The sequence below is a fragment of the Zootoca vivipara genome, chromosome 9, assembly GCF_963506605.1.
Source record: "Zootoca vivipara chromosome 9, rZooViv1.1, whole genome shotgun sequence".
NCBI lineage: Eukaryota > Metazoa > Chordata > Lepidosauria > Squamata > Lacertidae > Zootoca > Zootoca vivipara.
This window is the reverse complement of record NC_083284.1, coordinates 39,332,803-39,350,655: the sequence shown is the minus strand read 5'-3', so window position 1 is coordinate 39,350,655 and position 17,853 is coordinate 39,332,803. Positions and strand designations below refer to the sequence as shown.

General features: G+C 41.9%; 1 protein-coding gene across 1 annotated transcript in view; it reads left to right on the top strand.

The window, feature by feature from the left end:
* Positions 1–17,853, top strand: part of GATB (glutamyl-tRNA amidotransferase subunit B) — a 38,749-nt gene that overhangs the window by 13,794 nt on the left and 7,102 nt on the right. The window contains exons 5-11 of the mRNA XM_035112165.2: positions 226–348; positions 4,070–4,183; positions 6,027–6,111; positions 6,900–6,944; positions 9,858–10,047; positions 14,157–14,290; positions 14,900–14,978. Coding sequence (XP_034968056.1) covers positions 226–348; positions 4,070–4,183; positions 6,027–6,111; positions 6,900–6,944; positions 9,858–10,047; positions 14,157–14,290; positions 14,900–14,978 — 770 coding nt within the window. The remainder of the gene's footprint in view (positions 1–225; positions 349–4,069; positions 4,184–6,026; positions 6,112–6,899; positions 6,945–9,857; positions 10,048–14,156; positions 14,291–14,899; positions 14,979–17,853) is intronic.

The window sequence follows — 17,853 nt, the reverse complement described above, 5'->3', positions numbered from 1 at the left end:
ATGTTGGACCTCGTTTTTTCTCTTGGTGATAGAGGGAAATGAGCATTTGTGTGCTGGTTTTGCAGATCCAAGCATTTTGACAGTGATTAAATAATAAATGATAACCAGTTTTTCCTCCCACAAAAGCTTAAGCACTTTTCATGTGGGCTCTTCTTTTTTTAATGTCTGAACTGTTTACATGAGATCAAAAGCTGCTGTTCAAAATTTCTTGTCTGTCTCTGGTAGGAGTTGGCCTCATGGAGGTTGTCATGGAGCCCAACATGTGCTGTGGGGAAGAGGCGGCTGCAGCAGTGAGAGAGCTTCAGCTTATCCTGCAGGCTCTTGGGAGCAGCCAAGCAAACATGGCAGGTAGAGACCGAGGAGGGCATGTTTATCATTCCTCAGCTGTAATTTTCCTCTCACAAAGGCACTTTCACGGCATCTTTCTTACTTTGCCTTCCAGCTGCTTATCGTTCGGTATTGTTGTGGTGTCGTGTTGTGTTTTGCTTCCTTTTTTCCTTCGTCAAAATCTTCTGATTCTGAATTAAGGTCACTTGCGCCTCTGGTGCCTAAGAGGGGCCCAGCTGCCTCATCTTCGGCTCAGATTCTTTTGTACTCCGAGGCCTTTCTAAATTTTACATAATAAATCTTAGCAGGAAGGGAATGACTGATGGCTTCGGTGCTGCTTCTCCACCCCCTCCCCTTGCTTGCCTGCTTGCCTTCCTTCCAAGTGATGCTGTCATGCAGGTTCTTTGGAACGACTGCAGTTGCAACCCGACTATTAATCTCTGGGCTCACCTCAGCTATGTGGGAGCAATCCTGGGAGGGTTTGGAGGGAGGATCAAGCAATGGGGGTAGAAGTGGATGTTTGATATCAAACACTTAACATGGTAGGGTATATGTGTATGTGTACATATACCAATTGCATATTAGAATTCGTCCAGCACCTCAGAATTAATTCTAGATCAAGGTCCCCCCCAAACCACTATAGTGGGGCGCATGAATAAGCATCAACATCTCTCACACTCAATTCCTCATTATATTGCGTGCATCTTGGCACCTCCCCCTTTCCTTCATACTCTCATCTTTGCATGCAGCTGCACAGTTGCTGAAAGCAGCAATAATTATTGAGGAGGAAACACGCTGTCTGCTGTGGGCTCTGCGCTTCTGAACAGTGGGCAGCAGCATTGCTTATTTCTGCCCCTCCTGTTCAGAAATCATCAGTAGAGGAAAAATTGTAGCCACTTAAATAGGGCAGCTGCCTTCCAAATAAACCCTCAGTGGGGCATGGAGTCTGCCACTCCTTGTCAGTTTACTTGAGGTTTCCATTGCTGTCTGCTGGCTTCCCCAACACCAATTCCTCTGCTTACAATTGCAAAAGTTCCTGCTGCTGATGGTGTCAGTTGCTTCTAAGAACTTTTTCAGGAAGGCAGCCTTACCTGGAAGAGGTTTCATTGATTTTTATCCTTTTTATTATTTATTTGTTTCCATTTGTTTCCTGCTTTTGTACTGAATGGTGCCCAAGGCATCTTTTTAGGTATTTGTTGTGATGGCTTCTTTTTTCATTTTCAACACTTAACTGAAGTACCAAGCACCCATAAGCCTTGACACGGAGCCTATTCCTTAAGATATAATTTTCAGGGAATGCACATTAATTTGCATCCCTTTTTTCCAATGGCAGATTTTTGGCTGTGAAATTCTTGTGGGGCTTGCACCATTTGCTCCTCTTGTCTGCTAGTGGTATTTTTTTCCTGCAGTCTTATCAGATTCAGCCACATTCATTTTTCATCCGGTGGTACAGAGGCTACTTTTGTATTATCTGAGCTATTTCTCATTGAGGACAAGTTTGCCCCTTCCTGCCTTATCCTATCTTCCAATTGAGTGTGGAGACAAAGGCTGAATTCAGCATCCATCCTTTCAGTAGCAGGTACCTGCAGTGTGTCAAGATCAGGTACATGACTTCATAGCAAGATAATCGGAAAAGGTGAATGCATTTGGGGTGTGTGCTAGCTGTCTGATTGCCATGCCATGCCCTTGGGTTTATGAAAGTCTCTAGGAGTAGATTGAGCACATAGTTACTACCTACAAGAGTGGGACTTTGAAGTCAACTAAAAATGAAGGTGAAGGTATGAATTGTCAAAGGGTAAGTAATAAGTAGTTCACCTGCAGCTAGGAGTCTAAGAACATGCAATTGCTTAATGGACACTTAATCCAGAAAGAGCATTGTGATAAAGGACATATCAGAACTACAAATGAGCTGTGGGCCAAGGGAACAGGTAGTAGAGATTCAGTTCCACTCAATACAAATACAATTTCAAGTCTTAGGGAATGCAGGCAGAGTTTCTGTTACTCTGCAGTTTCATTATTGCCCTGTGGAATTTGGTCCTGGGCATAGAATTTATGACAATATTTGCCTTTTTTAAAAAAAGAGAAATGTTTCTAGTCCTCAGGATTTGGGGAAATGTACTTACATATAGATATTTTGTAGAATCATAGGAGTATGAAATGTGTCTCAAGGACAAGATGCGGATTTTTTTTGTTTGCTTGGTTGGTGCTGAGTTTGGGTTCCAGTGGCTGTGCAATACGTACACAACCACAGAATTGGTTGTGTATATAGCTATCAATATAAGCAAGAGCTCCAGTGGCTTCAGTCAGTGATGTTCAGGTCTTCTGTCTTGAGGGAACCCTTTTCACATTAACAAGCCTACCGAGGAACTCCTGTATGTGTTGGCTCATGAACATCTCCAGATAGGCCTGAAACTATTCATGCATTTTCATACTTCACACTTACAGTATTCATACTTTACTATAATATAAAAATCGCCATGTGTGAAGTATGCCAGAAGCTGTTGATCAGAGGACTTTTGTCCATTTACTGTCTTTATTATTCCCAATTTGAACTATAAAATGGTGATTTTCTTGAGTCAAAATGAGAATACCCCTAAACATTTTTAAAGAAAAAAAACACACCACATCCATGTACATGTGCTTTGTGAGAATGCCTTAAAAGGAAGGGTGCTATCCTCCAGCATTTTTCCTTGCCTAGTATTCTTCACAAAAAATATAGAATGGGAGCACTTGTGTCTTTGGAAAGTGCCCTTGAGAAGACTTAAGTCTGGCTGGACACTCAGTTTTTATCCTTTACAAATGCAATTCCTGTGCTGTTTACTGCATTGTGTAAATATCCAATATTTGTTTCACTTTAAAGCGCATTAACTTAAGTGTTGATAAGAAGGAAGATGCAAAAGCCTGTGTGTTGTCATTTAGCGGGATGGCATTTATTAGAGAGGGTGTTATATCGGTTGCCAGACTGTTAGATACCTGTTTTTAAAAGGATGTGGAAAAGCAAAGAATAATAACTCGAAAAAGCTGTTGTGGTGTTTCTACCCCAGATTTCTCTTTAGCAGGAGATTGCCCTCTGCATCACTTTCTACAGGGCTATATGTATGACACTTTTTGGCAGCTGGGAAGGCTTCAAAATTGTATTTGTGGCAAATATTACAGTTTCTTACAGGGAAGGCAAAAACAGGTTTCTGACACCTGTCCTTGAGGCGTAAATTTTCAAGGACACTTCAGTAAATCTGCCCTGAGCAGTAATTGGCTTTGTGACAGAGCCATGTGAACTCCTCAAATGATAGTTTCATACTAGACAAAAGCCATATTCTGTCTTGACATTTTGTGGTTTCACTGCTTGCCATTAGAGACTTTGGTCAGATTTCTCTTCTCTTCCTAGGGAGGATCATCAAAAGGACCTTCGTGTACAACTATTAGTTTGGTTAAAACCTCAAGAAACAAAGTCTGATTAAAGGAGGTGTCACGATGCACAAAGTTTGCACAATAGATTCCAAATGTTGTGCCGCAGTTCTCTGTGCTATGTAGTCTTGCCAGGAATTTGTATCTGAGCTACAAAACCTTAATGGAGGGCATGTCCTCTCTCTTTTTCCTTTATATATATAGGGGGGGCTATGAGTGCACAAATCCTTGTCCCTGTCCCAAACTTTTTATTGGAAGCCCTGTACAAACCACTTGCAGATAATGTGGGATTAATTCCATTTGATGAAATCTCATTCAACTGCCGATATCTCTTTAGAGGGTCAACTGAGAGTAGATGCCAATGTATCCGTGCATCGCCCTGGAGAACATCTTGGAGTGAGGACTGAAGTGAAGAATATCAACAGTGCCCGATTTCTTGCCAAGGCCATAGGTAAGTGAAGCACTTCCCAAAAGAAAATCTGGACAGGGAGTTTGGAATGCCATGCCAGAAAAAAAAACTGGGCAGGTTATGCTAATACTATATGCAAACTTGGTACCTCTAAGTTGCATGCATTGTTTTGATGTCTTTAGCCTATCTGAAATCCATCCTTGTGAACTGTGATAATGTGTCTTTGCGTTAATAGCGGTCGCTGTGTGTATAAACCTTTGGCTTTTGTGTGACTGGGGTGTAGCCTTTTCCCCTGGCCACAGATGGTCTAGAAATATAGTGGTTGGAACGAGTCTTTTGGGGAGGACACCTTGACTGGGAACATAACTTCTTTGCTGCCTTCCTGGTTTGGAATGTCAGCTTGTACCATCACTTCTGTAATCAATAGGACCAGGTGCCTGCAAACTACTTAAATGGTACTTAATTGGCTGAAATGCAAGCATGCTGGTTTAATTTGTTCTTCTTAATTCTGTTTTCCTTGTTTTCAGTTATTACCTTATATTGCATGTTAGCCTATTAGGTGTGCACACATGCATGAAATGTGGTGTTATAATACAGGGAAAGTATAATTTCTTGGCTGGCAATTGATTGGCGGGTTTAGCCCATTTATGTTTTAGTTCCATAGTAGCACGCCCACATTCTCTTAGGTGACGCAAGAGACGCAGTGAGGTGTGTGGGGTGTGTGTGTGTGTGTGTGTGATCCACAGAGAATGTGCATCTACAATGTGAGTGTCACATGAAGAGGTGGATGCTGCTATGTTTCTATGCAAGAGAATTATTGGACTCAGAATAGAGAAGGGGAAACATTTATATAGAATCATAGAGTTGGGAGGGACCCCAAAGATCGTCTAGCCGAACCCCCTACAATGCAGGAAAATACATACATCATTTTGTTCGTATGCTGCCTTTCCATAGATAGAACCATGCTCAGGGCCACTTATGGTACAACATGTGGGGGGAAACCATAATCACAAACGTAACAAAAGTAGTCATAAGCAATCAATAAAAAATCAAAAAGTACACCACCAAATTGCTCAGTTTCCATATAAATCATAGTAAGATCTGAAACAAAGACTCAAAAATAGTAATATAACAGCAACAACCCCCCACAAAAAAAACCCCCTAAACAATACCTCAGCCCAAGAGTCAGCTCAGCAGCCTAAGCTTTTGTAGCTGGAGTCAGTCAGGACCCCACCCTCCCAGGCCAGGTGGGGAAGCATGTCAGAGGGGATGTCTTCCAAGACTCAGTCAAGATTTATGAGTGCCGCTATATGTTAGAGGAAGGGCTGAAGCTCAGTGGTAGAGCGCATGCTTTGCATACTTAAAGGTCAGTCTGTGGCATCTCCAGGGAGAACCAGAAGGACTCTAGTTGAATCCTGGATTGTCACTGCCAGGTGGACCAGTGGTTTCACTTGGAGTAAGGCAGCTTTATTATATTTCTGTATATGCAGGTTATTTTTGCATCTCGGGGTGAGTCAAAAAAATGCAGAACTTGCTCTTGATCTCCAAAAAAAATTAGTCCAAGAAAGGCCCTTTGGAATAAAGGTGGAGATAAAAGTGTGCAGTCAGTCTTATTCTGTATGAGAGCAGAATGACTGTTTCAGCTGTATCACTTCAGGGTGTTTTGGAATGGGATTGTGTTGAAAATTTATGCCTTCCAAAAACAGTATAAATTAATTGTCTTAAAGCAATTCAGTTTATTTGCGATTCTCTAATATTTCCTTTAGGCTTACTTTGGCATTGATAAGCGTTTTAAAGTGTGTGCTCCCCCCCCCCCCCGGGGTTTAAAAATTAAAAATAGGCAAAGGTACATCACAACTAAGCTTAATTTATTTGTTTTGTTAAGACTATGAAATACAAAGGCAAATTGAAGAGCTGGAGAATGGAGGAACTATTTTGAATGAAACCAGAGCCTTTGACTTTAAACTTGGGTAAGTTTTTCATTCTACCATTGGTGGGGATTGTTTGTTACATATTGGAAGGACATACCCACACCCACCCACACTAAAAAATCTCAATGGAAAGGAAGGCAGCATTATTGGCCACAGAGCCACCCTGAACATATCTGATGCTCTGTTCCTAAACAAAATTATTTTGAATTGTGGACCCATGGCCTGTTCATACAGCCACTGGACATTTGGTAGCTATGAGGAAAGTACTTTGAAATTCTGTGTGATGGTTCTTGCCTGTGGCAATCTGGCTTTCTGCCGTATTTGTAGTTTTGGTTTTCTACACATTCTCCTTTTTGTGTTTAAATGCTGAAAGTCAAATTCTACAGAGGGTGGACTTAGCATACAACCACCAAAGTGCCTAGGTTTCTTCCCCCCGCCCCCCGCTGCCTGTTACATACTGAGATAATCATGTGATTATGCCTCTGTGAGTGGGAAGATTCCTATGTAAAGACGTTGAAGTCGACAGATTAAATCAGGAGATAAGCATTTAAATTGCTAAGAGTAAAGTAAATGCCAAACTATCTGTTAGGGTGGCTATGAGGAACCTATGGCCAAATTAGATCCAGCAGGCTGTTTTTTCAAACCATGGCCACCTGCCCCCACACCTGACATCAGGTAACCATGAAGCTGCAAAGGACGAATTCGAAGCTTAAAATGTCAGCGAACCCCACTTGTCAAGGAGCAGTCAGCTAGGTTGGCTGCAGTAGGGAATTTCCTCGCTGTCGGCACCAGTCAACCAACCTAACTTTTTGTCCTTATTTTTTTAGGCGCACCATAGCAATGAGAGACAAAGAAGGAAAACAAGACTATCGGTAATTATCTTTAGATTGTTTCTGAAGGAAGCTCTTCGTTGAGCACCTGTAAGTTGTGACTCCCTTTTGGCTTCCTCAGACTTGACAAGTCATTGGTGATAGTAATTACCTCACAGAGTGATTCTTCGGAGTTGAGAGGAAGCTGAACAGAATTAGTCACCTGCTGCCCTTCGGTTAGACTTACAACAGGTGCGGGGAGGGAGGATATTGTTCGTGCATTTATTAATATTTTAACAGGGAAGTTTATAATTTGTAATGCTGCCATGTTCCACTGCCAAATCACATTGACACTAGCAGGTACTGTAGCATGAGAGAGGGCCTTCTCTATAGCAGCAACCCTCTTTCGCCGAAGACAGGTTCAACTGGCCTATTCAGCAATGGCTTTTAGTCAAGATATGTTGGCTTCTGCAGGCTTCTGGTGGATTTTTATTGTCAGTTTACTTTGGAATCATAGAATTGTAGGGTTGGAAGGAAACCCAAGGGTCATTTCGTCCAACGGGCAGGTGGCCCATATGAACTCACAAACATGGTGTTATCAGCACCATGCTCTAACTCAGGGGTAGGCATACCTGCCAAGTTTCTGTCGGAGAAATAATGGATCGGACCGGAAGTAGCAGACCAGAAGTAGCACTGCCACCATTTTGGAACTGGGCGGAGCATGGTCAGAAGTGACTTTTGATGCTGCTTTGCCCAGTTCCAAAATGGCCGCCACGCCAGAAGTTGCACTGCAGCCATTTTGGAACTGGGCAGAGCTGCATCAAAAGTCGCTTCTGAGCATGCTCCGCCCAGTTCCAAAATGGCCGTCGCGCCAGAATAAACCGGGGGGAAACAAAAAAAATCGTTTTTTCAGCTGGGAACAGCAGGAAAACCGGGGGTTTCCCGGGGAATACGGGAGACTTGGCAGCTATGGGGGTAGGCAACCTAAGGCCCATGGGCCACAAGCGGCCCACAGGGGTCGTTTAACCAGCCCACGAGCCGCCTCCGAACCGAGCCACCCGTTTGGCAAGTCCCCACGTGCTGTGCTAAACCAGCGCAGCACGGCATGGGGACTTGCTTCCACAGCACCGAAAATTGTGTCTGTGCGCAATCCGGCCCATAGAGGGATCTCCGCTGGAGTGAACCGGCCCAGGCAAGGTAAACCTTGCTGACCTCTGCTCTGTTTTACTGTTCTCATTTTTATCGTACCAAGACTAGTGTTTTGTTGCTATAAATGTAAACGAGCTTGGAGGGCCCAATGGGCTGAAAGGCAAAACAGAAAAATTACTATAAATGATCCCAAGACAGACCACAGCTGAAAATAACATTCATTCTTGTTAGCTGGTCGTCAGTCAGGACTTTGCAATCTATCCCTGGCTGCTAGAAGACAGAGTTGTATTCTCGAAAGTAAACCCATTGAAATTAATGGAACTAAGTTAGCCATGACCTATGGGTCTACTCTGAGTAAAAGTGAGTTGAGAATACATCACACTCCAAGCTGGTCTGTTCTACTGTTGGATTGCTCGTACCATCATGAAGTTCTTTCTAATGTTCACTCTTTAAATCTTTTTTTTTTCTTTTTTAAAAAATCATTTTTTTTCCTTTTTCTTCGAACCAGTGGGTTTAGCTCCTACCCTCTGGAGCAACAGAAAATAAATCTGATCTGTTGTTTTCTGACAGCCCTTCAAATATTTGAAATAGCTACCACCTCTTTAGTAGTCGGTGCTACAAATGTTTATTACCAGCTGAAATTTGTTGAAAGCCCACTTCCAGGTATGTTCAAAGCTGCATAAATAGCACTTCCAGTTGTCCATCATTATTTGATCATAATGTATGTGCCCTTGCTTCGTGGATAAAAGTGGTTGTACTTTTTTCAATAGAGTTTAGATTTTTGCACAGCTAATGCAGTTGAACACTGTAGCTAATGCAGTACTAACCTCTTTAGACCTCATTTCCCTATATCGCAGGATACTTTTGTGAGGAGGGCGCTGTGGCTATTTCATTAGTTCTTTACACATCTGCTAGCCTCAGCCTGTTTCACAGCTTAAACTGATGAACTTGAATGTTTTATTTAAAATAAAATAAAAACGGAGAGAAAGAAAGCACGAATAAATCAATTCAAAACCTAGAGTGAAATTTGCTTTTTAAACTGTGCTTTTGTTTATTGAAATCTGGATTTGAAAGTAGCGGGTGCAGCTTAAGTGTAACTTCTTCAAGGAATGCATCTCAGCTGTTTGCAAAGAGACATGGCAACGCTTTAATTGTTTAAGTTTGCAAATCCATCATTTGTTTGTGCAAGGCAGGAGTTGGCTCTTTAATCGCCATGTTTTTGTGGTGGTTTGAATTAGCCCCTTTTTCGGCGCAGCCCTTGTCATTTGATGTTGTCACTCAGATTTATTTACCATGGCACCCCGCTGAAGATGGCAACTTGGCTTTTAGCGCGGTTTCCTCCTTTCATTGAAACTCCTCCGACTAATACGAGGGAGGTTGCAACCTGCGTGGAACACTGCTAGCATCTGGCTGTCATTCTTCCTTTTCCCCTTTGCCAGATTGTACTCCCAGTTGGCCTGAAATCACAGGTCCTGTTTGGCACCGAGGACGATAAGCGGCATCTGCATTTTATTTGTGTTTTTTGGGGAGGGCGTAAAATGGCTTAAATTTATTCCTTCTCCCCGTTGCTGGCTGTTGACAGCTAGTGGCGGATCATCAAAGAAAAAAAGAGAGAGAGAAGCTTGAGGTTATGCACCTCGGCACAGGGACTTATCTGTTGCTGCTGAGAGGACTTGCACTCAGCTGTGGACTCCGAGCATTTGGTTTGCTTCCATTAAGTCCCATAATTGTTAGGAGAAGGAGCAACTTCATCACAGGTGGCTGGGATGCGGCAAAAGGGTTTAAGTGAAAAGGACAGTAGAGGAGCCTCCCTTTGTTTTCTCTCAGGTTTATGCCGGAGCCAAACCTTCCTCCATTGATTCTTCACGATTCTAAATCTTCGCCTGCTCACACAAGCGACCGGCAAGTGGTGAATATTGATTGGCTTCGGGAGAGGCTTCCTGACCTCCCCAGTGCGAAGAGAGCAAAGCTTGTTGAATGTTATGGGATTCAGCCGCAGCACAGTTTCACCTTATTGGTAGGTCTATTGACTGAACATTCAAGTAAACCAAGAAACTTCAAAAGATTCAGTGCTTCAGAAAACACTGCTAAGAATGCCATATTAGCTAGCTGTCGGTTCTCATAGATTTTTCTTACGTAGAAAATGAGTTCAACACGCTTGGCTGTTTCTGCTCAGATAATGTACACAACAGGGTCTCTGAAACTATACCTGCTTTTCTTTTCTTTTTTGCTTGCGTCCATCAGCATCATAGTAAATTGAAATATATAGCTAGTTATTGTAGCCTCAAAACCTTTTTTGTCTTAAAAACATTCCTGTATTGTAATTTTTCCAATGTATTTGCCTACAACACTACTATCTCTGGAATGCTGGCATTAAAGTGTGTGCTCTGTGAGCCCAGTTGGTGCATCTCATCCTAATGTACCAGCTCAATCAATCTTAAGAGCTGGGCCAGTAGGGCTTTTCCCACATTATTCATCAGCTTGTGGCTATATTCCGTGGAGTATCGCTGTCTGTAACATTGAAAAGTCACACGCCAAGCAGTTTTAAATTTTTTGTTAACCTTCTCTTGGATGCATGACCTTGGGACCACCCTTGTAGCTTAAAGGGGGAGAAATTCATAGAATAGAACAGCACCGTATGGCTTTATGACATTTGATCTGTTATTCTACCATAAACCTACGTTAATGCACTCTAAATACTAGAAACTGTGACACTTTGCTGGAATTTAATCATGCATGTATCTGTCATAAGCCTACTATATGAACAAGCCCTTTCATGTAACATATATGCTGGCTCCTGGGCTTCTTTTTAGCAGGGGAAATAAATGAGACTGCCTAGCCTAACCTTAGATCCCTTTCATTCTACTGAGTACTCAGCTTTGACTAATGTTAGCCTTTTCTCCTGTGTTTTTTTCCTCATCTCTTTCTGTCTAATGTGTCTTTCTGACACTTGGACACCAGGCCTATTCTGGAAGCCTGCATAGTTGAGCAGAAAGTAACTCAGGTGCTTATTCCGAAGATGGTACCAACCCATTGAGCCAACGGGAGTACTATCAATGTTTTTGGTCCAATAATGACTTCCTGCCAACCATTCTCTCTACATTTAGGTCTTGGGGAGGAGAGTATTGCTCCACAAACACTATTTCTTTTCTTTTGATTTACTGAGAGTCCAGCTAATCTAAATTCACCTGAGACGTCTAGTTTCCGTTGGTGTTTTAAGCCTATATCAGGAATACAAACAGATTGCTAATGGGGAGGATGCATAAATCTAATGAACAGTCTTTCAAGTTAGAGTGCCCAAGCGTGCTCATTAAATAAATGGCATAGGTACTGGGACACCTTCAAAATGCAAGATCCACACTCCCTGCCAACTTGTTAGCGGAAGCATTGTGCAGGGGAAATTGCATTAAAATAAAGTCATACTTCAGTAATGAAATATTATTCTTTGGTCACTCTAGTCAGTGTTGCATTAATCCTTAGGGAGATTTTGAAGTATGTATTCTAAATTTCCACCAGGCTACTTTAACTGTAACGAGCCCCCAAAAATAAAATAATTAGAGCCTGCGCATAAAAATAGGTAGGAAACAAACAATATGCAGCAAAGGCAATAAATTCAGTGTTGTACATGTAGCTGAAGCAGGTTATGGTCCAAGTGTGAATAAGGCATTGTATGGTGAAACACAGATCTAAATAATGGTTGAAGTTATAAGACTTTAATGTATGTACAGTGGTACCTCTGGTTAAGAACTTAATTCGTTCCGGAGGTCCGTTCTTAACCTGAAACCATTCTTAACCTGAAGCACCACTTTAGCTAATGGGGCCTCCTGCTGCCGCCGCGCCTTCAGTGCACAATTTCTGTTCTCATCCTGAAGCAAAGGTCTCAACCTGAGGTACTATTTCTGGGTTAGTGGAGTCCGTAACCTGAAGCGTTTGTAACCTGAAGAGTTTGTAACCTGAGGTACCACTGTATATACTTTAGTATCTTTTGGACTATGCTGCTGTTCCACCAAGACCTCCAGTATATTTATTGAATATAAAAAATACATAAAAGGACCTCTGGTTTAGCTCTGCTCACAGTAACTAATTTGGCTCCCAGTATTTTCAGCAGTGAGAAAATCCCCCAAACCACTGAAAAAAACACATTTCGCTAGTGAAAAGTGATACCTACTTTCTGAAGTTCAAAACTGAAACTGCTTTGTTGTTGTTGTTTAGTCGTTTAGTTGTGTCCGACTCTTCGTGACCCCATGGACCATAGCACGCCAGGCACTCCTGTCTTGCACTGCCTCCTGCAGTTTGGTCAAACCCATGTTTGTAGCTTCGAGAACACTGTCCAAAATTTCACCAAATGCTTTTAATTTCACTGAGCTGTTCGCATACTTTTGCCTCTGCTTCAACAATCTCAGCTTTTTATACATTACATATGATAGTTACGGCCTTATGGGATGCATTTGGTGTCTAAATGTGAGGCCCCCTTTGAGCTCAAGGCCCTGGACCAAATGGCCCCCCTCCCAAATGGCTATGTCTGCACACAGCTAGTAATTGCTCTGAGCTCCTGCTCAAATCTCTCCTTTGATTGAATGGGCACTAGGCAAGTGGACTGCGGGTTATTGTTGCTGTGGGACCAGGGTGTTATTTCCGATACATCCTGAGTAATCTCCCTAAACATCTCCTGACATCTTTGACTTGCATGCAAGTGTGTATATGAAATTTAAAATGGCAGCAGTAGTAGACAGATCCACATCGGTGTACTTGTTAAATATGTAGGCTTTCTACCAGACTGAACATCTCATCAAGCTCTTAGGAATATGTGTATAATATATGCAGTAAGATAATTGAATCTCCTGACAAATTTGCTTTGAACTGAATGGGACTGGATAAGGGTTAGGATTTTGGAGACGATTGCACTTGGCACTGGATATAAGCAAGTTCCGTTCAAGGGTTGCCTTGTGTGTGAGCTTATTCCCTAAGCTGACAAACTGTCTGAGAGAAAAATATTCCTCCTATGAGTCATAGGATTACTCCAGCCTTCTGTGCTGAGTGAGTGCTAGTTTGAGTCTGCCATGCATTTTGATCAACTTTCCAGCAGTAAAAGCTGTCTGGGAGCAAACGACTGCTCAAGTCTTGCTTGCAATACAAAAACTGCAAGAACCAGAAGGCAAGGATTCAGCTTGTCACTCAGGAGGAGTTTTGATTCAACTTAAAACACACACTCGCATTTGACAGAAGCATTTATATTGTGACCAATGATGCTTGCTGATCTGCCTTTAATTACCGAGTCTCTATATAATCTGTTTGAAGATTATAGAGTTGTGTGTTTTCCTCTTGCTTTGTGTTTGTCTGAAATTGATTCTGACTGTATGTGCCAGGTCTGGTTCAGCTACTGGGTGGGCTGTTGTAGCCATATCTATTTCAGCCATTTTGGAAAGCATCAGTATAGAATACTATTATGAAATTGGACAGTAAGCAGGGCGAGTCCTGGCTGATCTTTCATACTGGGTTAACAGGAGTTTTGTCAAGCTCCTCCTTCCCCACTGCACTCAACACCTGTGCCTTTCTTTACCTGTCTAGTGACATAGATACAAATATTTACCATATGTGTACACATCTCTCCCTTGGGACACTCCCTTATAATGTGAGTGCTTACATGCTTCTGTGATGTCATCTGATTTCACAGGGAAAGGAAGAAAAACTATGGTATGCTTGCAGGGTGGGTCGTGCCGTTCTGATTGTGTATGTATTTGGTGGTCTCAGAACACTAAAAAGAGCAGCCTAACTGAAAACATATACACACAAGCAAAAAAAAAAAACCTCACAAATTATAAGGGTATATAATTTCTGCAAAACTAGCCGTGGAGAGGCTAAAGGCATGCCTATCTTGCTATTCTATTGAATACTCATGCTGTGGCAGTTTTTGGAAGCATTGTGAAGTTAACTTGAGGCATGTTGATCAATTGACTGTTGCAAATAAGCTGCGAAGCCAAGAGGTTAAGAATATTCCACATGTGATAAGGCCCAAAAGCTCATGGATATGAGTTGTTATTTTTATTTTTATTTTTTGTTTTTGTGGTGGTGTGGATAGCTGGTTCAGCTGCTGCCATCTTAACACACCATTTTGTCTCTGAGCAGAACGAAGATGGATTAGCAGAATTTTTTGAAGCTGTGGTGAATGCAACAGGAATGGCTCCCAAAAAGGTCGCTGGCTGGATTGTAAAAGATATTCTTGCCTATTTAAAACAGTATAACCTTGAAGTAAAGGAAAGGTGAGGCTTTTTAATGTTTATACTTTTGCGCAAGCAAATCTTGTACACAAATATTAGTCTTCGATAATGGTAAATAATGTAGTCCTCTGTTGCCACATGGGCATTTGAATAAACTGTTCTGTAATTAGGGATGCCACAGTAACCTTGAAGGTTCAGTTTCTTACATAGTAGTTACTGTTGTTCAACTGATGCATAAAAATCATACTGAACCTTCTTTATCTGGTTCTACTAATTTACAAAAGGAAGAGGGGTGAGATCAATGGGTGAAGGAGAAAAGTATGTTGCAAGTTATAGGTGGGCAGCGAAGAAAAGAGGGTGAACATCCATTAGAATGTGCAAATGACTACAGATGTCAGCCAGCACTACAGTGCTCTCAGTGGGATGCATTTGCAGCTAGCACATCACCTCCTGTTTAAAATTGCATGAACAGAACTGGATTAGGATGGTCATGGGGAAACCTAATGTACGACCCAGGCAAAACAGTTGGAGCCTTTTGCTCAGATGGTTTTCTGCACATCCCAACTTCGATACAACTATGTTAAATGTGAGGAGTATCTTGTGCTGTATTTCTGCATCTCTGCTTATTTCAATCCATTTTATGTGGTCTAGTCCAGTCAGTCCTCTTCTTTTGGCCGAACTTCTGAACCTTCTGGAAAGCGGAACGATTTCCTCCTCGGCAGCCAAACAAGTGAGCATTCCTCTTTTTAACATTACCTTCAGCATGAGCTTGTTTGTGTCACGGTGCATTTGAGTCTTGAATTTGTAAAATGTTATATCTTGTTTGGCCTTAGTTTGAAAACACAACCCCCTTTCAAAAAAGAAAAAGCTGATATCTATTATCTCAATAATCCTCATTTCCTCATTTTTGTGTTCAGTTACAAAGAAACGACAAAAGATAAAAGGATCATTGTTTGGGCATACTTGTGCAAGGCTGATCGTGTGCGTATATATTCTGAAATAAGTCTCGCTTGAACTTAGCTCCATTGAGCAATGTGGGTAGGATTTCAGCATTGGGTGAAAATCATATGTAGCGGTGATTCTCAACTTTCACTCCCCCACTCAAAAATTTCTTTTTGGAGATGGGGTAATATTAAATCTTCCTTCTCGGCCTGTCATCAGCCTTCAGCTGCCCACCCAATCTCTTTTTGTCTCTGTAGAGGAAGATCAAATGTATCCTTTTGTTTTTCTCCATGGCTCGCAAAATGGCTGGCATGGGGGGGAAGGACACATTTTAGAGCTGAAAAACTGCCAGAGTTCATATTCCCTTAATGCTAGTTTACTATTGGAGACTAGCCTCAGAGGCCACTTTAGGTGAAAATAAATTATTGATGGGGGTTTGGAGGTGGAGAAAACTATACAGGATCATTACTATGTGTACTCTAAGCCTCAGTCTCATATGAGAGATATGCAAGCTTCTTCAAAATGTTTTTTAAAGAACTTTTTATTTTGTGGCTTGTTGTTAAGCTAATAATTTTTTAAAAAATTATACAGCATGTGTGTGTGTTTTTTAACTTGTGACTATAGTTCATGGGGCATGTACAGAAATCTTGGACTTATCTGTAACTGAGGCTGAATGGCAGTTTACTGCCTTTTTGTCCCCGTGAAGAGGCATCAGTTATATGAACATTAGTGGCAGCTAATCACCATGATTGCCACTGCGACATGACATCTGTTCTCTTCTGCAGTAGCAGCCTAGCAAAGGATGGGACAGTATTTTTAAGAGCACTGAACCTTAAGCCTTTGAAGAAATGTATTGTATAAAGCAGGTTGGCACGGTACCGTTACCCAGTGTCCTCTGTATGCTTTTTGCAGAAGTTCCATAAATGCATTGATATCAACGCTCTCAGTGGACCACGTCACATGTCACAAACTATGGTTTAATGTGATTGAGCTTTGCACACTGCAGGAAAGTTCCTTCAGCACTCCTTCCTGCTAATGAAAGAAGCCAGATTCTGACTCATGTGTCATCCAAACCTGGCTCATGGTTTGTTTCTTTCCAAACAAACAATGAGTGGTAAACAAAGAACAAACCTTACCTTTTATAGTTTGTTTGGAGAGAAACAAAGCACAAGGCCAGGTTTAGATGGCACATCAACTTGCACATTGTGTTTATGTTCACATTAAAGCATAGTTAAAATCTGTAAACCAGGTCAGTATCTTACAGAGTGTGTTTAGATTTCTAATATTTTTTTCTTGATTTGTATACTGTGTTAATGGCAGGGAGCGGGTGGTGCTGTGGTATAAACCACTGGCGGTTCAAATCCATGTGACGGGGTGAGATCCCGGCGCTCTGTCCCAGTTCCTGCCAACCTAGGAGTTCTAAAGCACACCCATGCAAGTAGATAAATAGGTACCGCTGTGGAAGGAAGGTAAACTGTGTTTCCGTGTGCTCTGGCTTCCATCATGGTGTTCCGTTGTGCCAGAAGTGGTTTAGTCGTGCTGGCCACATTACCTGGAAAGCTGTTGGCGGACAAACACTGGTTCCCTCAGCCTGAAAGCGAGATAAGTGCTGCACCCCATAGTTGCGTTTGACTGGACCTAAGCATCCAGGGGTCCTTTACCTTTACCTTTTACCTGTTGGGGGAGGACTGTTTAGCTTTCATCTGTTTGTAATAGAACTAGTATTCTCTGTGTCTTTAAATTAATAACTTATTCAAGATTTATACCCACCTCAAATCCAGGGTGGGCTTCACAAATGCAATCTAATAACCAATATAATTAAGACACCAACTAACAAAGTCATTGTTTGGCCATCATTGGTTAATCCTGTGAAAAACAGCATCCTTGCTACAGAGGACTTTGATGGGCTAGATGTCTGAAGAATAACAAATGTTTCTAACGATTCTCAGCAGTAGGCAGGGAGATTGGATGGCCTGAGGGCACAAATAGCTATATACACACACACACAACAGTGAATGAATTGCTGCATTTGAGAGTGGGGTGATTGAACTGCAGCACTGATGGGCTAGACAAACTGAGACACACGCACACAGGCAACACATGTACACATTGTTGGAAGCTTCCAGCAGGGTTGCTGCTGCTGCTGCTGCTGCTGCTGCTACTACTACTACTACTGTTGTTTATGCTTTCTGCAGTTCAGGAAGCTCAAATTGTGAAGGGCTGTGAGCCTTATTAGAAATGGTATGTTTTGTGGCCATGAGAGGAAATATGGCTGCATTGTGTAATTGCAGCACTCCCAAACAAACCTTTTTCCAAACCTATGCACACAGCAACCAGCGAATCTTTCCAGGTGTGAGCTTTTTTGCTTACTGTATAGCCAATTAATTCATATCTATACAACAGAACCTTTCAGGTGAGACATTTGGCATGTTTTCCATGATTAAGAGCTCTGACTGGGAAGCTGCACAAATCCCAGCTTTTAAGGATAGAGAGGTGCCTCACGCTGAGTAATGTCAGTGGTCCATCTAGTTGCATACTATATATTGTCAACCCTGATGAACACAGGGTCTTCATCCTATCTCTTCCCTACAAAAGATTCTGAAATGCTTACTTAAATATATTTAACACCATCACATGCCTTGACTGTCTCAAGAATGAGATCA